General features: G+C 35.7%; 1 protein-coding gene across 1 annotated transcript; it reads right to left on the bottom strand.

Annotated features, from left to right (window-relative positions):
- Positions 1 to 4725: 4725 nt before the first annotated feature.
- On the bottom strand, positions 4726 to 12246 carry LOC311086782 (serotransferrin-1-like). Its single transcript, XM_084119842.1, has 17 exons — positions 12129 to 12246; positions 11891 to 12042; positions 11692 to 11794; positions 10466 to 10648; positions 8807 to 8918; positions 8666 to 8721; positions 8379 to 8536; positions 8051 to 8198; positions 6625 to 6773; positions 6430 to 6526; positions 6300 to 6320; positions 6017 to 6178; positions 5752 to 5908; positions 5580 to 5647; positions 5296 to 5483; positions 4904 to 5066; positions 4726 to 4774 (listed from the first exon to the last, which is right to left on the bottom strand). The coding sequence occupies exons 1-17, from the start codon at positions 12163 to 12165 to the stop codon at positions 4731 to 4733; spliced, it is 1998 nt and encodes a 665-aa protein (XP_083975968.1). The 5' UTR covers positions 12166 to 12246; the 3' UTR covers positions 4726 to 4730.
- Between the last annotated feature and the right edge of the window lie 11119 nt (positions 12247 to 23365).

The following is a 23365-nucleotide window of genomic DNA, read 5'->3' as shown; positions in this document are numbered from 1 at the left end:
TCATTCGCCAAGGGTACAAATAAGGCGCTATAATAAAAGTCTCCGGCACACATAAAGACTTACGATTGTGTTAGTGCATTTATATAGAAAAATAATTAAACACTCACGTATTGAAATAGCTATAAAACTACCCGTGAGTATAAATCAGTAAGGCAGGGACTGTGTGTATTTATTTATAACACGAAATGGAAACAAAACATGAAAACCTACATTCGGTATGCAATTAAATGTGTGAAATGAATTCATGTAAAATATAAAAATAACATGTTGCCATCAATAAAATTAAATACAATGAATTGAGCATAAATAAAGCACGAAATGTATTTATTTTTGTACATTTAAAAGCGTCATGAAACTTGAAATTATTACACTGAAATAAGACACGACATGAAGTAGCCTACCTGCCACAAGTAAGTGGTTACTTTCACCTATTAAAGTTGTGAGGGATCAATATCTTGCCGAATATTCATCAGAAATGACGTGTTGTGTTGCTATAGCCTACCTTGTGGTGGAGAAATCGTTTGCCATTAGGCTATAACTTTACAATTATATACATTACATTATTATCTCTAAGTGTTAAGATTGAGAATTCAATAATATTTTTCTTCATTCTGCAAAGCAGCTGGTAATCAGAGCAAGCATAAACATGTAACTCAGATAATGACTGAACAGTAATTGTTTATCTGAAAAATAAAGGGTATTTCCTACATTCATTTGATTAATAAAGAATAAAGATTAAAATAATAGAAGATCATATTATAACAACTTAAATAAACCCCTATATCACATCCACCAGCTGGAGTGCCCTTGATCTCCACCAGAGGGCACTCTCCAAAGTCCATTGGCTCCACTTCATGAACTACATTTCCCATAACCCATTGCCTGGACTCATCTTCTGATTACTACAACCTGTTTATCATTATCTCCTTTATGTTTGCCTGTTTATGTTTGCCTGTTTTCTGTTTTATTTTCTTGATCTTCTGCCTGTCTCTCTGGATTTGCCTGTGTCTTGGACTTTTGTTATCCTCATGGTTTGCTCTGTGGTTTTGACCTATTGCCTGTATACCCTTTAATAAACTACTGCTTTTGGATCCTTAGCCTTTGCATCTCAGAGCAATTCGAAACCGTGACAAAATAGAAAGTATGAACATATGGAACCACAAAGTTTTCTTAACTTGAACTACATTTTTCTCTTTGTTCACTTTAAAATGAAAATTACCCCATGATTTACTCACCCTCAAACCTATAGGTGTAATTAATAAAGGCCTTCTGAAGCAAAGCGATGAGTTTGTGTAAGAAAAATATTCATATTATTTGGACATCTTCATCCTGTTCAAAGGTTTTCCTGTTTCTTTTTTTTAATAGCTGTGTTTGAGTCCGTCAATTGTCCTCAGTGTGAAGGTGGATCTCAAAATCATGCAGTCACTGCTGGAAAGGGTTAAAATATGCAAAATATACTGGAAAATATATAGCCTTATTTTCTGGACCTGGAGGATGTTTCTAAAGAACATTGGTTCAGGACAAACAAGGGACTCAATAACAGCCATCACACACAAAAAAAAAAAACACTTTTATGATTACAGACCATAACCTAGATGTGCTGTGTTTGACAGAAACTTGGGTAAAACCAGACAACATTAATGAGTCCACCCCGCAAGATTACTACTATAAACACGAGGCTCGTTTAAAAGGAAAAGGGGGAGGTATTTCTGTAATTTATAGCAATATCTTCAGTATTACTCAGAAGTCTAGTTTCAAATATAATTCTTTTGAAGTGATGGTGCTTTCTGTAATGTTATGTAGCGTAAGTGATAAATCCCGTTCGACTTTTGTGCTGGCTACTGTATACAGGCTACCAGGGCACCATACAGATTTTATCAAAGAAATTGCTGATTTTCTATCAGAGTTAGTACTGGCTGCAGATAAAGTCCTAATTGTTGGTGATTTTAATATCCATGTAGATAATGAAAACGATGCATTGGGATTTACAGACATTCTAAACTCTATTGGAGTTAGACAACATGTGTCAGGACCCACTCATTGTCGTAATCATACTTTAGATCTAATATTGTCACATGGAATAAATGGTGATGCCTTTGAAATTCTGCAGCAGAGTGATGACATCTCAGATCATTATTTAATCTCATGTATATTTAATTTACCCAAGGCTGCAAAGCCGACTCTGTGTTATAAATATGTTAGACCTATCACTTCTGCCACTAAAGATTGCTTTATAAATAATCTTCCTGATCAGTTTCATCTCGTCAGCATCTCCACATCTCCACAGCATCTTCATCTCGTAAAGCCCGAAAAATGGAGCGTAGCTGGAAAAAAACAAAATTAGAAGTTTTTCGCATTTCGCGGAGAGAGAGCACGATTGCGTACAGAAAGGCCTTAAAAATGGCTAGATCTGCTTATTTTTCAACACTCTTAGAAGAAAACAAACACAACCCAAGGTATTTATTTGAAATAGTATAGCTAAATTAACGAAAAATATAACTTCAACACCAGACATTTTCAAACAGCACAGCAGTAATGCCTTTATGAACTTCTTTACTTACAAGATTGATAATATTAGAGAGAAAATTATTACTATAGGCTTCAGGCAGATATATATATAAGGGATAACTCTATCTATCGTTGCGCTCGATTGCTCTTCCTTCATCCTCCAACTACCCGGATGTCTGTCACAGTAACTTGAAATTGAATTTGGTGATCTGAATCTGAATTGTGAGAACGGAATGTGAGGATATATAGAGAGTTGAATTTTTAGTGAGGATCACAATTTTATTGGACTTCAGTTCCAAACAAATAAATTCAATTTCAAATTATCCAATTCAAATTCAGTTTTTCAATGCAATTATTCAAATTAAACAATACAATTTCAAATTATGTGATTCAAATTCAGTTTTTCAATGCAATTATTCAAGTTTAGCAATTCAAATTCAAATATAATTGATTCAAATTCAGTTTCTGGTGGCACATATTTCAGCCCATACATGTTCAGTTCGAAGGGCACTGCGCACGGCATAGAGAATAAGGGAACATCGATACATCACTTCACAGGAAGTGGAGAGCGATGATCACCCAACTGTCATTTCGCGCACCACGTCATCACCAGTCAGAACGGTCATAACTAACGATGGAGGAGTTTACGTATGTGTTTAGTATTCATACATTTCGCCATTGTTATACAAATTACAGTATTTTAACGGTTATTGTTGTGAATATTACATAATACTACTTTTGATGATTATAATTTACCTCAGTGAATGCAGCCAGCTTAGCTAGTTTGTGAAGTAAAGTGATTTTATTTTAGGTAGTTGTAAAATAGTGCAATATAATTGTAAATATATAATAATAAAAATTAAAATATGAATGTCCTATATATATTTATGTTATATCATAATCTGCGCGACCCCGTCGTTGACTTTCTTTGATGTCAGTGAAGTCCACTTCAACTGATATACCGTGCTCAGGGAGTAGGGGAGCAGTGAACACTGCGTATGGACCCTGTCGAATGGAACGCACCTAGATGTGTAAAAACAAGTGGAAAGCGCGAGCGCGCCACTCTCTCCTTTCCACAAGCGCTTGCTGTCCAGTGGTGTCTGTCGTTGCTATGCAACCATGAACTGCGCTCTCCATGATGACAAGGAAGTATCAGCAAAAGATTAATTGATTTCTAGCCCTTGCATTAGCTTTACTACTAGATATATTTATGGAGATGAAAAATAATAAGGTGCCCTGTACAGCTATGATCAGCTGTTCGGCCGAGCATTCAATGTTTAGCTGATCAGTTGGTTCGTTGCTGCCGCGCTCTATCACTCGCACACCATAAAGAGCAAATTGTTTTTTAATGTTTCAATTTCGTGATTAAAATGACATAATTTGGAAGCGGATAATTTCTTCATAAACAGCTCATTATGACTCAATGTTAGAATGCTGCACCTACACTCGATAGTGTGAATAAGATCAGCGCAACACAGACCACTGCATTGACAGCGTGAAACATATGATCTGTCTATGGCCAGGGCTCAGCGGAAGACAGAAAATGCCGGTCCAGCGCTGATTGAGGAATTAAATTCGAAAATAAAAGACAGTTTGACATTTTTTTTCTCGCATCTCGCATCTATCCACTACCTGCTAACGTTAGTGCACTGCACCCGAGCAAGCACACGTTGCAGTTCCTCTGGAAATGCATTTTTCTAGTTATTAATATTTCCTCTTTGAGCTAATTTGCTACACATCTTTCAGTCCATCCATCCTCAGAAATTTTCAGGACCTGCTGCAAGAGAAAAGCAATTTCATCCCTACATATTGTAAATGACAATAACTCTTTTTGCAATGCTCCCCCATAAGAGGGTGCAGACATGCGTGTTTTTTGTGTTTTTTTTTTCCTATATTGGTTATACTGATGTCTCTTAGTACTTTGCCTGACTATAATTATGAAACATACTCATAGATTTTTTTTTAAAACAATTTTATTGCAACCCCTGTTGTAATAAAACAGAAACCCAATCACATCAATCTCTGTTCTTGAGTGTGAGATTTACCAGCAATGCTGGTATCCCTTGTGTTTGATCATTTATAATGACACTACTGCAACATATGAACATCATGTTTCTCTCATACTGGTAACTTATAAGGAGAAATAGAGTGATTCAGAGATTCTTAGTTGGGGAAACATGTCAGACAAAGCTCATATGGCCTGAAGTTGATGTGTATTTCTTTTAGGAACTCAACTTACTATCCAAAGTGCATACCTTCACCAGATCTGTGAAGAAAAACATTATTAAAAATAACTAAGTGGGCATCATTTCATAAGTCAAAAGCAACAAGACAGCTATAAAATCTTCACATTTTTAACAAAATCATTGTAGGAAATCATAGACATATTCTATACCTGGTGCACCCTGGCCAGTCTCGTAGGTCTTTTCAATCATGTCCATGTACGGTTTAGTCAGGAATTCCTCCAGAGATTTAGTATTTTTTTGAAGGCATTTAGTGGAATCAGAGAAAAGGAGGTTTCTTCCATCCTTTGACTTGAACAGTTTGTCTGAAGATTTCTAAAACATGGGGGAGAGAATTTAACAATTAGACAACATTTCAAAACAGGTCTAGTAACACAAAAGATGCTGCTTTAAATACAAGTACATAAAACGTGAACAGGACCGGAGATTTACATGACATCTCCTACCTGTGCTAGTTTCAACATCACAAGATAAAATACAGAATCTGTGAAAGAGGAAAAATGAGATCCATAGGAAAATCTACACAGAACTGCAATGAACTCACTTGAGCCTCCACCAGAATGGACACCACATCATCGCGTACATCTTCCCTAGTGACCACAGCATGAGCCGGCACACTGGCAAGTTTACATTTATCATATTCAGAGTATTTGAATGTTTGGTCATTTGTTTCAGGGCAGATCAGCTCAAATTCATCTGACTTCAGTTGCTTAGCCCATTCTGGTCCTTTACCTAAGTAGATATAGAGAAGGAACCAGACCAGAAAAATACAAAATGTGACAATATGAAAAGTGTGAAGTTTTATTAATCAACGTAAACCACACTAACCATCTGTGTAATCCCCAACAATAGTGTGCTTGATGAAAGCAACTTCACCAGCTTTTTCTGCAAGACACCTACAAGAGGAGTGAGATTATGGTGTATTTAGATTATGGATTGGAGTCAGCATACAGATCTAAAAAACATGTTTCCCTTTCCATTCTAGTCTACGGTCCATTACCTGAAAGCCCCATCATAGCCATAATAGATCTCTGCAGAAGAGGCTTTGCACTTGCCCTTATCTCCAACTGTTTTCTCGTCTCCACCTCCTTTACACAGTGCACACATGTTTGATGCAGGATCAGCACCAGGAGCGCAGCCTTCACTGAAGAATGTGTCTGAGAGATAAAGACAAAATATGTTATGCAATTACATGAACTAAATCTAAAAGAATAAATAGAAAACATGAAGTAACCAGCTGAGAATACACACTCAGTGATACTCACATAGGGTACAGTTAGGTGTTTTGCCACATATGACTGAATCTGGGACTTTCCAACCAGCATTACGGTTCAGGCCAGTGTGGCAGGACTTTCTCCCTCGCAGTTTACTCCACGTTACACCCGAGCCCTTACGCACAACCGCCACAACATGGTAACTTGAGGTGTCTGTGCACATCACAGAAATGTTCAATGCAGGATTATTGGATAAAGTATAGAAAACTTGTCAGACAACTGATGAGAAAATGCAGACTAGAGCTTCACAAAAGCGGAAGTATGTAATACTTGCCTCCACTATCGGAACAGTTTTCTGCAAGGAAGGAGAGAATAACATTTTAGATTTCATCAAACATGTAAATTCTGACTAATAGGTTTCTTATGAATTGATTCATGAAATATGAGGTAGTGTTCATTCTTACGTTGAATATACTGCTCAACCATGACTGGAACTAGACCGCACTTTCCAGCAATATATACCTGGCCACCATCAGCTGTAAAGGCATCTGCTTCTCCACGCTTTAGTGAAAATAAAACAGAATATTAACCTACAGGTGGACAGCATGTAAAGATGATTGACATCAACCTCAGCACTCATCCATGTGACCCAACAATACCATGACTTTCTGGATGCACTCTTCCACAGATTCTGCCCTTCTGCACTCCAAACGAGGAATCTGTAAACCGTCACACTTCTGTTGCTCTGCGTGGCTAATAGTACACCATTGAATTATACGGTCCGGAGCCGGTGCTTTTGGGCTCCCATCTGATGAGAAATTATACACACAATATACAATCATGCTTTTCAAGTACATGTCAAGAACTACAAACTCAAGGCCCAAAAGTGCTTGACACTTAAGTCAGCCTTAAAATGGGGAATCTGCAAACACATGATGATAGAGCATTTCTCAGAACTCACTTTTTAGTGTGTGTGCAGATAGTACACATAAAGTTCACACAAAAAATGTGGTAACACTTTATTTTACAGTGTCATTGTTACATATGTTACATATAGTTACTATAGTAATAACTATAAATTATGCATAATTACATGCAACTAACCCTAAACCAAACCAAACCATAATCCTAACCTTATAATAAGTACTTAAATGTTTAATTACAGTGTAACAGACACTTTAAAATAAGTGTAACCAAAAATCCTAAATAAAATATATTTTTAGCATTTAAAGGGATAGTTCACCCCAAAATGAACATTTTGTCATCATTTACTCACCCAAATCCGTAAGACTTTAGTTCATCTTTGAAACATAAATGAAGATATTTTAATGAAATCTGAGAGATTTCTGTCCCTCCATTGACAGCCTACGCAACGACCACTTTGACGATTCGAATAGTTCATATAGAGATTGTGAAACTAGTTAATATGAATCGAGCTGTTTTGTCCAAATTTTCTGAAGGGACACGATCACTTTAGATGATGAACAGAGTTATTTTAGGCTTTTATTCACATATAAACATTAATCAAATCACACATCATCTATGGTAAACAGAAGCTCAAGCATGTTCGCTTGATGTGTGAGAACCAATGAGGTTCATTCTCTTGTGTTATGCAGCACATTTTAGCTTCAGCAAGAACCAATGAGGTTCATTCTCATATGTCAGTCAAGTACATTTGAGCTAGTTTATGTTCGTTGATCAATGTCTATATGTGAATAAAAGCCTAAATTCAATCTGTTCATCATATAAAGCGATCGTGTCTCTTCAGAAAAAAATCATATGGATTAGTTTGTCGATCTCTTTATGAACTTTTTGAAGTGTCAAAGTGTTGCATAGCTGTCAATGGACAGACAGAAATCTCTCAGATTTCATTAAAAACACCTTCATTTGTGTTCAGAAGATGAACAAAAGGTTTAAAACGACATGAGAGTGAGTAATTGATGACAATTTTTTTCCCTTCAATGAATGCTAAATAATTAAAATAAATGTTGTTTAATGCATGTTAATGTGTGGCTTCATTGTCCCAATACTTTTTTTTAGGCACACTGTATACATTCACATGTATTTTTGGTATAATTGTGTCACCTTTAAGGGCAAGCATGGCCTCATAATAATCTTGTTTCAGGTAGAGGAAGGAGTCTGTGATCTTTGGGAGCTCCACCAGGCCAGATGCAGAGTCTGAGAATATCAGGTCTTTACCCCCAAAATCAACAGAAGAGAAAAGATCTGAATCCTGTTGAACACAACAAGAGGCTTTCATTGTCTCCTGAGTTACAGGGTGAGATATCTAGATTTAGATATATACACTATTATAACAATATTTCTCACTTTCTTAAAACGAGTCTTTCTTTAGTAATAATGTAGTATGGTGAAATTAAAAGTTACTGATGCAGCATCTGTTGCAATGACATACCGGAACCTGTGTAAGGGCTTTATAAATGCGCTGTGAATCATCCTTGCGGGCGATGACAGCACGGCGAGGCTCTTTGCCGAAGTGACAGTCCTTGTACTGCTCAACTTCTTTCCTAGTGCCGTCCTTGCACAACAGCTGGTAGTCCTGTCTCTCACTCACTTAGGATTTCAGATAAGACAAGAAAATCAGCAACCTTGGAATCATAACCTCCTGCAACAAATCTAATATATTTAACAGTTTTGTGACATTGGATGATATTTTAGATTTTGCCAAAAGATATCACTGACCTGGGATTGCACCATGGCAAATAAAGGCAACGTCTCCATCACCCTTTTTCATGCACCTGGAAAGAATGCATGAGTTATATTGTTGTTTATACAGAGAGAAGACAATGGAAATATGAGTGTATTAGTGTGGAAGGCTCATACTGGAAGGCTGCTGAATCTTCATGGCTATCACTCTGTGAGCAGCTGCAGTTACCATGGCAACTGGCTTTTGGTATTCCAGGAACACAACTGCGCGAGAAGAACTGTGTCACAGCTGGAGAACACAAAAAGGTGCCCCATTATTCAATTATACATGAATTACAAAACAATTCACATAACCAAAAATCACATTTACAGTTTTTCTGAATTGCTAAAACACTAAACCCCATTCTCTGAACCAAATTCTCAATAGTCTAAACAAATTTGTCGAATAAATCACTCTTTCTGTAAAACATTAAACAGGTTCAGGTAGTTAAAACACTGTTTGCAAATCTCATGCCCTATTTTTTCAAAACTCTAAACACATTCTCACTCACTAAAACACATTTTGCACTGTGATGCACTTTTGTTTCACGCTAAACACAGGCAGGCAAAAGTTAAACACAACTACAACACAGTTGTCATTGTTTACACACAACGACTCAAAACTGTTCACACTTATTTCTAATGATGTGTCCAAACCAACTGTAAGTCAGTTCAGAGTCCCAAAAATGACTCAAAATGTTGCACTGAATGTTGATACCAACAATGGATGGAAACAATATAAGAGGGAGAGAAGGAAGAGGATGAGTAAGAGGAGGTGAACACGCAGGAAGAGGATGAGGACGACTTGAGAACGAGAAAGGTGTGGACAGTGTTGTCAAGGCTGGATCTGGCTTTAGGGTTTTTCCCTTTGCCTGCAGAGTGACATTGTCTGAGATGTGGAGAAACTCCTCCGGCCGGACCAACATGAAGACATGATGCTGAAGCAGAATCAATCTCTCTCACTGACCTTAGTGGACTGTAACATGCTTTTCTTTTAGAGTTTTTTACTGTAACCTTTTTGTCTTTTGCAGTTGGGTCACTGTATTTTCACAGTATGCAAGTGCTGAATATACAGACATTCAATACTATTCAATATTCAGTACAATAATATACTTGTGCATACAATTTATTCACCTTACTATTGTAAGTTGTCATTACCTTTTTTACGTAATTGCAAAATTTGTTTACTTTGTTACAATATACTTTTTTTCTGTAACTGCAAGCTTTGGATTCTGTGTTCTCCATTTTTTTATGTAGTGTCTAATGAATGATCTGTAGTGTTTATAATATTGACTCGCTGTGTGTATGATCTGAGAGCATTGTTTGATTTTGAGCACAGATAAAATGGTTTTGATTTTGCCAGAAGAGTCAGATGTTCTCTGAATGTGGTTTGAAAATTTGGTTTTATGTTTAAGGTTTTGTGAAAGTGAGTGATGGTTTCAAGAAATGTGTTTTAGCAATTCAGAAAAACTGTATTTAAATTTTATTTCACTTTTAGTTTAAGTAATTTTGGTTCTTCAACTTTTTTTTATTTCAGTTAGCTGCCAAGGCAACATTTCCAATTTTTGATTAAGTTTTTCATCTAATGTTCATATTTTATTTTTAACGTTATTATCCCAGCTTATCATACGACTACTCGCCCAATAAATAAATACATAAAATAAATGATAAAATATTGATTTGAGTTTTTCATTATTTTATATCAATATCAGGAAATACCAGGCCACTAAATGCCAGTATTTCAGAGAGCCATATAATAATAATCCACATATGATCTCCAAATAGAGCCAAACTTACCCTTCTCAATAGCCGTGTCATCAGGACCACCCCAGTCAATTATCCTGTCCTTAACCAGTCGTCCAATAGGTAAATCCCAGCCTCCAGTCCGTTGATAACCACTGTGGCAGGAAGTCTTTCCCTTGAGATCTTTGATGGTGAATTGAGTGTCACGCTTTACCACAGCTACAGCATAACAGGGCTCTAGAGAAGAAGTGAAGCAGAGAGGAGGGGAACAGACTCAAAAACACATCTGACAGAAACCACTCACTGCTAAACTGAAACATGTTTAGAAAGGATTTCAGCATGTACAGGAATCAGGAACATTCAATTATATTCAAAAGTTGTGTCTGTTCATATTATTTAATGGACCTGAGCAAATATGAACTAACAATGACTTGTATTTTATTACCTCTATAAAGCTAACTGAATCACATTTGATACACAAATTTCTAAGGTATTTAAATAATCAACATGCTCAAAACTGTGCTGAAAAACCTGTTGAACACAATCTACAACATTCTATTGTTCTGGTTGATTGCTTTGTGTGTGTGTGTGTGTGTGCGTGTGTGTGTGTGTGTGTGTGTGTGTGTGTGTGTGTGTGTGTGTGTGTGTGTGTGTGTGTGTGTGTGTGTGTGTGTGTGTGTATTTTAAGTTATACTGTTATAAAGATCTCACTGATTAACTTTAAAAGCTATCGGAATTTCTTCTTGCATATTAATATCAGCTATTGCATTTTTTTTACTCCTCAGAGTAAAGCTCCATATTCTCCTGATGTATCAAATATGATGCTCAACAAAAAACAGATATGCAAGAAGATTTTTTTAGATTTTTTACATATTTTGTCTATAATTCTATAAACTCTTGCATTTAAAAAAAAAAAAACTATTGTTTCATATGTCGGGCTTTACAGTGTAAAGTAACATTAACAAAAAGGAATAAATACTGTAACAAATGCATTGCTTATTGTTAATAATCCATCTGAATTACACAATAGGCTACATTTTTTTACTTATATTTTTAATTCAATTGATTGTCAATTAGCCATAAAACTTGAATTTAGATTCAAATATAATACTCAATTGGTCTATAGGTTATGATGATAAATGAAGATGTTCGAAATCTAATTCATTGAACTCCATGAATTATAATAATTATTTCATGAAAAATAAAAAAAACATTTATGTGTGTGTGTATATATATATATATATATATTCTCTTTATCAACACCACAAGAAAATATTTACCTGTTTTATATTTCTCTGCAATGATAGGACGGAGTTCATAAGGTTGGAGTCCACCGAAGTAAACATGTTTTCCATCAGCAGTTACAGCATCTGCATCACCTTTCTGTGAATTATATATTCAATTTAATGAAAATGCTATAGTTTAGACTGAACAAAACCCCCAAGGGTGAGTGAGGTAAAATAATACACGTTTTATTACCCAAATGCTCTTTATGCAGTCAGTTATAGTAGGCTGGAGAACACACTCAAGATCTGCTGATTTGCTTGCAAGGTGTTTGCATTTATCCAGCTCTTTCTGTGTTGTCACACACCATTTGACTTTCTGAGCACTGGCTGAGGGCAGTGCCACAACTGCAAAGAAAACAATCAGTGATAAACACAATGATTAAATAAGAACTGAAGATGAAAATAACATCAACATCAAAGATGAGAATTACCCAGGCAGCCCAGCAATGAGATGAGCAGGATGTTCATATTAGGCCGACACCAGGGATTTCTGGTAGGAGGAGACAGGAGAGAACATGCTTTTTATAGGAGGTCTGGAAGCACTAGTGTATTGGGTCATCATCATCATCATCATCATCATCATCATCGTTTGCTCATGATTTCTCAATATCTGCTTGTGCATGCAGTGAGCCAGTTCACATTTGCAAAGTGGCCATTTTCTTTTTTTCTTTTTTCATGGAAATTCCCTGGTGCAGCTAATGTTAATGTTGAACATTTATGAACAATTTAAAAAATAAACATTACCTTTCTCTTTTATATATATATAAATAAATAAATAAATAGTACAACGGTACAATTATACTGTTCATGCACCTAGAAAATCACATTAAAACATGACAAACCTACCTTTCATTAAAATCTACCTTCATTATATTTGCAATATAGTGTGTTAGTGTGATTTTATTGTTTTTAGTTTAACATTCACAACAAAAATATGATATTGAAATTGTAGTTTGTAGTTTTGAGTGCAAAACCACATTTATGCAACTGGACTTTTAACACAAAACTTATAGTTAAGGTAAAGTCTGTGTGACAACTAGCCCCGGTCTCCATTACTGCTGTGTGCATCAGCATAAAAGTGTGTGTTGATTTATCCAAACACAGTCTAGATTCACATTCCTTACATGCTCCTTGACATGATTAACTCATCTTATGGTGGATATCATCATTTGTAAAGACATTTGCCCAGAGTAAACATTGTCTCTGTTCAGAGACCGTTGCATGTGTGTGCTTAGAAATCAGTTGATTGGTTTGTATTTGACTTTTGTACATTGTAAATATTACTCAATGCAAAAGTGTAAAGTACAAACTGATAGAAGTTCAGCAAATAAACCAAAAAGCCTTTTTTGGGGTATGTCTGAAGAGGGACGACGTCCAGATTAAACATTGCTACTAAATCACAGAAATCACAGTGTGTCACTGGCATTGCACAACTCTGGGCTTTCCAGAGAGAGAACAAACAAACTGTGCCAGTTATAGTTATTGTGAAATACAATAAAAGCATTTTGACTACAATTTGACATACAATGACTACAATTAAATGCATTATTTGGCATGTCGTTTGCACTATCAACATTGACTCTTTTTAGTGTCAGTCTTCTATCCCAAAGAAAAAGAAAACATTTGTTTATAAAAGCAGTATTATTACAGTTTTTCTCGATTGCTTAAACACATTTCTTGAAACTATGCCTCGTATTCTCAAAACTGTAAACACAAATCCATAACGTCTCAACCAATTCTCCAAACATCCTATTTTCAGGTCAAAATGAAGCTCTACACTCAAAACCATTCACTCTTGCTGAAAAACCAAACTTTGCCCTCAGACAGGACACACAAGCCCTCAAAATCACACACACTAAAACATAGTCTAACACACTGGTGCAATAAATTCAAAACATTTCCAAAACTGGTAAGTTATGTTGCTTGTGGTTCCCCCCATCACAAACCTTTTCACATGATGAACACAACAGACACAACCAATTGGCACATTTTTATTCATTCATGTACATTACAACACACACACAACAAAACAAACATTTTTTCCCTGTTATACTTTTTTTTTTATTCTCTCCTCTAAAAAAATGTGTATATTTACTTACAGTAAGATGTGTGTGACCATCATATGACAGTAAAAGAGCACACACAAACATTATTCTAATATGGAATTGTATTGGAATGGTAAAGAGTGTTACAGTTTTTCTCGATTGTTTACACACATTTTCTGAAAGCATGCCTCAATTCTCAGATCTCTACACACAAATGAAAAAACACACACACAATGGGCAAAACCCCTCAATTCTCCTGCAAAATGAAACTTTACATTCAAAACATATTTCTTCTCAAAATGGTATTTTGTTTTCAAATGACACACACAAACCATCATATGAATAGACACTTATCAGAACCAGTTGAACACTGATGTGCTCAATGTAAAACACTATGATGAATGGAAAACACTTCTTCTCCATTCATCATAATGACTTAGGCCTTTTTTTTGTTCAGTGTTCACTTACTACAGACAGTACATACATAAGTGTGTTGTAAAATATTTGAGAATATTGTTTTTATACTCAGAACACAGAAATGCACGGTAACAAATATATTTTATTTTCCCCACAAAAACAATGTACACAGTGTACATCCCAACCAACACAAAGTTGTACATACAGTGGTCTACATACAAAACAACAGAAGAATTGACTGTATGCAGTTACAGTAAAAAAAAAAAAAATCCAATGTTGGCATCCATTGCTCCATTGAAGAGCTCACCTGTTGCTCTTTTATGCTAAAGCTCTGATTGCTAATTGTAAAACTGTGTGACGGGTGTTTGCCCATGTGATGAGTCGGTGTGTATATTTGAATGGCAGTGTGTTCCTTGTGAAAACAAGAGATTTTCTGCATGAAAATTGTGCCAAAAGCAGAGACTTGTGTGTAGTGTTTTGAAAAAGGTGTGTTTTAGAAGTGCAATTTGAGTGTAAAGCAAGAATTGTGCTTGTAGTTTAGCAGAATTGGTTCAGGGGGTTGGTGAATGAGTTACATGTTGTGGTCATTGTGTCTAGCAAATCTGACTCATGTATCAAAACAGGGAATAGTGTTTATAGTTTAGTGAAATGGGTGTGCTTTTTGATAAATGGCATTATGGTTTTGAAATTTTAGTTCAAAAGCCTGGTTATAGTGTTTAATACGGTGGCCGAGAGAGCTCAACGCGCTGCAAATGAAGAAAACACATGCAAACAGAAAAAAACGCATGCAAACAGAAAAAAACACATGCAAATAGAAAAAAACACATGCAAATAGAAAAAAACACCAGCGAATAAGAAAACATCTTCATCAGTTTTACAACTCACGTGCGGCCCAATACTCACAACACAACCAAATACGGAAACGCGCTGCAATTACAGAAACGCGCTGCAAAAGTTCACAACACAACCAAACAGAAACGCGCTGCAAATAGAACAGAACACAACGGAAATGTTTCCGGGGAACCCAATAAGTGACGGACGGACGGCTCGCGAGCTTTACCAGAGAGACGCGGGCTCTGGCTTTACCTATGCCCTACTCTCTTAAAAGGGCAGACGGCAGAGCCCTTGAATTGGGCACTTTGGAGGGAGCGGGGCACTTGTGTGCCATTATGTTGATGAAGGGAGCAACGAAAGACAACGTAATTTCCTCATTATTTTCACCTGGGATGTTCCCATGACAACGCAGCGCGTGTCCATCAGCTGAATAGCTGTTCTTACCAGAAATATAGTATTAATGCTGTTAACATAACTGTTGCAAATAAATATACATTTTATACAACAAAGTTTTTAAAATATGTGTTATATCTTTGTGTGAGTGTCTCAAATTTAAAACTTGCCGTCTCATATTTGGACCTATAGCTACATTCTAACATTTCTTACGAAACTTATTTTAACATAACATGACAAAATGTGTTCAATGTAACTGATGTATAGATTAATGTCTTTTCCTCGTTCTTTTTCTCTATCTTTTTTATTTATTTATTTATTTTAGTCTTCAGCTCATTGTTCTTTTTAGTACTCTTATGACATTGAACATATCGCAAATACATTTTGTATATTGTATACAAAGTTGTATGTCATAAACGTGTCATCTTTGTATGTTTTGCAAAAAAATATAAAATAAATAATAATAATAAAAGTAGACAGCTGTAAGCACGTCCTAGCCGTCCGTCCGTCACTTATTGGGTTCCCCGGAAACATTTCCGTTGTGTTCTGTTCTATTTGCAGCGCGTTTCTGTTTGGTTGTGTTGTGAACTTTTGCAGCGCGTTTCTGTAATTGCAGCGCGTTTCCTTATTTGGTTGTGTTGTGAGTATTGGGACGCACGTGAGTTGTAAAACTGATGAAGATGTTTTCTTATTCGCTGGTGTTTTTTTCTATTTGCATGTGTTTTTTTCTATTTGCATGTGTTTTTTTCTGTTTGCATGCGTTTTTTTCTGTTTGCATGTGTTTTCTTCATTTGCAGCGCGTTGAGCTCTCTCGGCCACCGTAGTTTAAGCAATCGAGAAAAACTGTAATTTAGAGCAGTGATTTACAATCTTGGTAATGCATTGACTTGGATTTACTGGCCTACAGAATATAATCCCACATTTGAACCCTGATCCTAATTGGGAATGAATCCTGTATTGGGTCAATGACAAATTAATTTTTGCACAATAAAGAACAGGACAAATCTTTTACAATCTGCATGTGCCAGGTTATAAGAAATGTACTCTTTGCTGGTATCATATGCACTTCTAAACCATTTTCAGTTTAAATGTAATTAAAATTTAAATGTCATGTGGAAAAAAGTAGTGCACACATCTTAATAATTTCAATGTTCAAACGTTGTTATAAATATCATGAATTATTAATAAATATCATTATGTTTTCATTAATCATTTTACATATTGATCTATCCTTTTTCTTGTCGTAAAAAGGTCAAATTATATGATATTTTAACAGACTTATTGACCTTGACAACAGGGTTATTACTGTTAACTAAAACTAAAACCATAAAAAATGTCATTACTTGAAATAAAGTAAACATTAACTGAAATAAAATATTACAAAAAATTAAACTTATATTACAGCTTGACACGTCAACATTTCACATTGTCACTTAGTTTAAGATAACTAATACAAAAAAATAATAAAAATTAAATTAAATTAAAACTATATATAAATATAACAGGAAAACCATTTCCTGATTTGTTTTTTTCCTGCATGTTAATTGCATTACAAGAGCTTGATTTGATTGACATGCATTTTTCAAATATTAATAAGCAGTGATAAGCGGTTAAATTAAAATATTATTATTCACAATATTATTAAGAATCTCATTCTTTTAATTGGCTTTTTGGAGACTTTTTGGAGACAATAAACTTTAACTTTACCAGGTCCAGCTGTCTATGAACTCTAACCTCGGACACTCCACTATCTGAAGGAGATAACAGAGAGGCTTCAAGCAGATGCTCAGCTCCATGAAACATTTTCCAGGGATACAGAGCCACTGTTTGAAGAGATCATGTGTCATTCAATGATATGCTCATAAATGGCAGATCATGAAAAATATGGCAACATGTATTTGACTGAAAATATACTAAAAGCATATGCATGTCCTTCTCTTCAAGCATGTCAAACCAGGAAATCAAGGTTGCATTACTTCAAAAGGAAAATGTATACAGTCTCTCGATCGACATTGATCTTAAATTTTGAGCTAATACTTCAACAGCTATCGTTTTGTTTCATGTAGACTGCAGTCGCATTTAGCAGCACATTAACTGGATTCTGAGAATGAACAAAGGTGACTGAGATTCAGCTCCCTTATGTAACCGCTCTTAGATAGTGTACTGGAGCACTTTATAAGAGCAGGGGCGTCAGACAGGGGTAATAGTGGAACTGAGTAACAGGGGCCCTTGGTGAAGAGGGGCCCACAATGATAATGATATATATATTGGTGTTGTGAGTGGCCCACCCCTTGGTTCTGTGACCGGGGCCCAACATTTGGTGCTACGCCCCTGGATCTGAGCATGCAGTTATATTGCCCTGGTACTAATACTAGATACTGGCTGATCCGTGCTGGTGTTCAAGTCTGAGAATCTCTTAGTTTCGATTCTACATTCCCAAGTACGAGTACAGCTGTGCCTGTATGTGCAAATCCTGTGGTTGACTGACCTGAGTGTTTGACCAGCTGCAGCTATTTAACTTAGCCCTGCTTGCAAAAGTTTAAAGGCCTATGCAAACACTGAAGAACACTGTGATAAAGAGGATACGAAACAATGAAAAGCTGGAATAGACAGCTTACAAGTTGTCCAATGCAGATTAATTAAAAAATAAATAAATTCGGTTGATTTATTTGAAATTTCATCTTCATGAGGATTTTTGTACAATAATAATATGTTGCGTAGCAGTCAGAGATATTGCATAATTTGGATCTTATTCATATTTTATTCGCTGGGCATTCAATGCAAGACGAAAAGTAGAACTGGTTTGGTTGGATATAGTTTGGTTGTTTCAGGGTCCATTTCATAACTGGCACCCTCTTGATCCACAGTCTCTATGTTATAGAGAAATTAAAAGGCCAAATCCTAACAAAGTTCTACATTTTTGTCTGTGTAGAAAAAAATCTGTTTCTGTTAAAAATATATAAAAAAAAAAAGATATTTCATATTTATTTATATCTAGGTATTAAATTATGCAACATTCTTGACATTATTTAAGTGCATGGAGTTGGCTGGATAAAGATGGCAGAAATTGTTCATATTAAAAACAATCATACATTAATCATAATTATGAATTATTCAGTTAATTACATAACCATTACTCAACTGTTTTTTTAATAAGCATTTTCCAATAGTTCTCTTATTTTTTTAAATCTTGATTCTTAACTTAACATAATGCAAATAAACACATAAACATAACTTTAGTCATTAATTAAGAGAGATTCAGAAATATTCTCTGACTGTCACAGTGAGGTTGCAGCAATGATTAGTTGAGGCAGGATCTAGATGCAGCAATCAACTGTAAAAATAAATCAAAATAACAAACCCTCAGTATAACAAGAGAATATAAAACGCAGGAGAGAAACAGCTGTTGTAAAGTTTTCTTTCATCGAAGCAGAGACCAGGAGACAGTTGGGATCACGTTCAACAGAAGTTATTCTTTATTGAGAACTCCGCTGTACGTTGCTGTAGTACTTCCGACATGATCTAACTCTAATACAGTGTGCATTGTAGTTATATACATTCCAAGGGGGAGGGATTACATAGAGGTGGAGATTCTGAACAAAGCATGCAAATTAAGTATACAGGTTAAGGTAACACCCTAGACTGAGGGTCTGGCCCATCCTAATTCAATCAGCATAAGGCTCCAAGAGCCATTTGGGTCCGAAAGCCATTTGCAGAACAAAAGGTGAGATTCTCAGTGAATCATTCGTGTGCTAATCCCATCAGTCTGACAATAAGGAGAGAACAGAAATTGCAACTTTGCTGAGATCTTAACCTTAAAAGATTCTTTACCATGATGTTATGTACAGAAGCATATTTGAAATAGATTCTTAAATTTGTAACCCTTCACAGCCACTAACCAAAGATGTACTAATAGACATAATAACTGAACTGTACAGGGAGGGAGTACATATCAGACCTAATCAGAGTGAATTAACAAGGGGCATGTGGACACAACAGGTTGCTATGGTAACTAACAGGCGCACACTAGGGCTGTGTCCGAAATCGCCCCCATACCCTCATTCACTATTCCCTACATTAGTCCACTAATAGTTTACTTGAGGGAGTGAATGAAAACGAGTGAACAAATTAGGACATTGAGCCGCTTTTGCATAGTTTGTGCTTGCTGTTAAATAATTATTCGAAACGTAGCAAACTGGTAGCTCCGGTAGTAAAATTAAAAAATGTAAAATGAATGTATACCTGTATGATATTATGCTGTACTCACATTGGACCAGCGGTTTGGAAAATGTATGAATGGATGATTGACCTGAGGGCGCAATCTTCAGGTCAAACCTGGGAATTCATTCGGCGTGAGACTCTCACAGTGCATTATGGGTATTCTCTAGCCGTTGAGCGTACATCAGTTGTACACTCATTATTGCGGTGCATTATTGGATTGAATGAGTGCACTTGATAATGAAGGGGGTGGATTGGAATCCACTGCTGCTTCAATGTATATGTAATGAGTGATTATAATCAAAGTATTAATCAATATTTTTCCTTCTAAATATCAGATGAGTTGAATGACTTCTCTGGTGATTTTACTTTGTTATAGAAGTTACCAGTGTGATCACTGAAATGTTCTTTTCATGTATTCTCTAACGTCTGTATTTGATATCTGAATGCAGTAACAGTGCTTGCTTATTTAGCCTGGCTTCCAGAAATGAAATAGGGGCATGTTTTGTGTTTGAGAAAGGTCTTCAACGTGTTAAAACATATAGGGGTCATTGAAGCCAATAGTTTAAGGAACCATTTCTTTGTTAAAGCCTTACTTTCCAGTTAGACTAAAGTGTAGCTCTCCTTGAGAGAAAGAACACATTATTTTGATGTTTTGAGAATACTCTCCTGTTTATAGTTAAAGCTGTGTGTCGTGTGTGTGTTAGTCTTCTTTGGTTACAGGTTAAGGAACCACTGGCATTATTGGAGATTGACTGAGTTGTTGTTCGGGACATGTTGGCACCCAGCAACCCAAATCTGCGACCTGGAAGGTCACGTGCCTAACTTCAGGGTCCGAGTGTCAGCTGCAGAATCGATGGAGATATGATTCAGTCTATCTGTATATGTGTGGAAATTTACTATGTTTATCTATTTCTTAGACAGATATTTTTTTTGCAGATGTTGTTTAATACTCAAACAGCAACATTACACACCAACTAAAGTTAAAAAAGTTAAATCATATTCAACCACCCCTTCAATTTAGTACTTTCCTTTATGTGACCCTGAGAAAAAAATCATGACCCATGTAGAGAAACATTCTGAATATTATTTTAACTCATTAGCAAAATGTTAATAAAGTCATAGAATAACATGAAAATGTGCAATAGAAATTCAGAGTAATATAAAAATGTACATTATTGCCTCAGGTTTTATTATTTATGGTGTTGGTGATAGTAATCTAACAGTGAAGCATCTTGGCCACTAATGCAGATTGTGGGTTCATTTCCAAGTAGGCTATCGATTATAAGGGAATGGTGTTCACTGCGGTTCCCTAGATAAAGAACTGCAACCCACCTAGTAGAAATGATCATAGTAGACACATTTCTGTGATCTTTGCCTGGAAAACTGTGCTGTCAGCATGTGGGTGGTGGGAGCAGTGGGTAAATATGTGAGCTGGCAGCACAGGTAGGGGCGGGAATAATAAATACTAGAGAAACGAGATCATATGGCATGGTTTTATGGTTATATTATTATGACCATATGGCCACATGGTGTGACATTCAAAATACTTTTTTACAGATCAACATCTTATCAATAATATCTAAAATTGGGAATAAATGTAAAATCAGAATAAACAATGAGAAATATGAACTATGAACACACAAAAAATACCATAATTATTAACGGGGTTGTTACAGTTTTACTCAATCACTTGGGCACATTTTTTAAGAAACAATAGTGCCTTAACATTCTCTGAACTGTAAGTGTAAATGTCTCTCAACTGTTTGCTTGAACATCAAAACTCTTGCATGTCTGCAAAATGTAGTTACTCACCCAAAACATTTAATCCATTCTTCAAAAGCTAGTTATTGTGTCAATAAATTGGCCAATCATGTGAGCCACACTGGTCAAAATGTTTAGAGGTTTTTTCACCATGGAAATATTTGTTATAGTATATGTACTTTCAAAACAATACATGAATGCCAGTTTTGTCTACAGGTTTCAACAGTAGGAAAAAATGTACTAGGAAAATTCAATACTGTAGTAGCCTACATAATCAGAAAATGAATGTAGATTTATTTTTACAGAAATGTGTGTGTAAATTGAAAATTCACAGTTGCTTGTTTATTTGTACACACTCCTTTATTGTCTTCCCATAACACTAACACCACCATTTATTCTTACACGTCTTCCTATTGCTCTTCCACAACAAGACAGTGAATTTACAGTTTACATGTAATACATTTCTACAAAAATTTATGTACTGAATAATACAAATGTATTTATACAGGTTTTTAAATTTAGGGTTTTGAGTTCCTCCATGTTCAAAAATGGTAGTGATTGTGCTTGACAAACTCCATATACAGTACAAACTGTGATTCCTATTCATTACAACGGCAGATCATTTGCAAGTTTAGCAGACATTACAAACATTCCATGTCAGATATTTATGGAATATACAAACATGTCTGACAGATTTTGATGAACAAGAAACTAACTGTTTAGAGATCTGAACTTATATTGTTTTGAGAGAAAAAAAATCTTATTCTGAGACTTGAGCCAAAGCCTGAGAAAAGCATGTCACTCCAAGACATTGAGCTAAAACTAAACTGACAGTGACCTCTGGTGATCAAGAACTCCTACTGACAGAACAGCTCCCAAAATAAAAATACAATTCTGGTATTTTATACTCACGTTATGTTGTTAAAAACTCGTGTGGTTTTCTTTCTGTTATTGAAGTCACATTTTCTTAAGCACTGCAAGGCTGCCTTCTTAAAACGCTCTCTAAATGTACAATAGACACATGAAACAAAGTTCACTCCATTAGTCCCCCAGTACATTGTTTACAACACTAAAGCCATAATAAGTATAATTTTCTGGAGATTAGGCCTACCTCATTGAACCATCACTTAACAACAAATTCATTAAAACACCAATTAAAGGCACAATGTGTAAGATTTTTGGATTACAATAGCCTATCCAAAATCCACCAGAACAATCCCTGCTAGAAATTTTACGTTCCCAGGACGTCCCAACTGGTGTCAAGGACGTCGCCTAGTAACGTTCCGAGAACGTTCGAGACGGTCATGATGTGGAGTTCTTTAAAGGGTTGGAGGACGTTTTTTGGCGGACCTTCAGGGAACATTCAGGACGTTCTGGGAATGTTTAGGGGACCATTACTGTAGGACGTTCACACCACATTCCCATAATGCTTTCAGGACCTTTAGGGAACAAGAGGTTATTTTTTGGGTCCTATTTCCTTCCATCACGTTTACTGAATGTTTTCAGAAACTTTAGTAACATTACAGGAACCTTTAGGGGACCAAACTAGAATGTTACTGCAGAACCTCTTTCACACTGGTTCTTGCAGAACCTTAATCAGGTCTGCTAAACCCATAACACATTCAAATATAAAATACAAAGCAGGGATCCGTCATTTATTTATAGTGTGAACAAAAACAGATTATAAATTAATATTAATGTGGTAGGGGAGAAATAAACCAAACACAGTAAATAAAAAATAAAAATGTGTCCAAATATTGGGAAACAGTAACAACAAGAACAAAGATGTATATTAATTGTATGTATAAAGGCTAAACAACAAGTAACAAGAACAATTATTTATATTAATTATATATACTGTGTGTGTGCGCGTGTGTGTGTGTGTGCGTGTGTCAGTCACTGTCTCCATCCTCAGGAGGTGCCCCAAGTTCTTCTTCCGCTGCCTTAAAAAAAATCATACATAATACCAATCACTTCAATTACTTTTTAATTACTTT

This window comes from Abramis brama (assembly GCF_963993115.1).
Source record: "Abramis brama genome assembly, chromosome: 7".
NCBI classification, from domain to species: domain Eukaryota; kingdom Metazoa; phylum Chordata; class Actinopteri; order Cypriniformes; family Leuciscidae; genus Abramis; species Abramis brama.
Note: the sequence above shows the minus strand (reverse complement) of the source record. Positions and strands in the feature narration are given on the sequence as shown.

What these genes read in the sequence shown, in the direction of transcription:
- LOC311086782 (XM_084119842.1), bottom strand. Translation starts at nt 12,165, where the DNA reads ATGAACATCCTGCTCATCTCATTGCTGGGCTGCCTGG. An exon ending in GGCTATGATGGGGCTTTCAG is followed by an intron (nt 5,648 to 5,751) that starts GTAATGGACCGT and finishes CTCCTCTTGTAG; the next exon opens with GTGTCTTGCAGAAAAAGCTG. An exon ending in CCATTCTGGTGGAGGCTCAA is followed by an intron (nt 5,067 to 5,295) that starts GTGAGTTCATTG and finishes CCCATGTTTTAG; the next exon opens with AAATCTTCAGACAAACTGTT.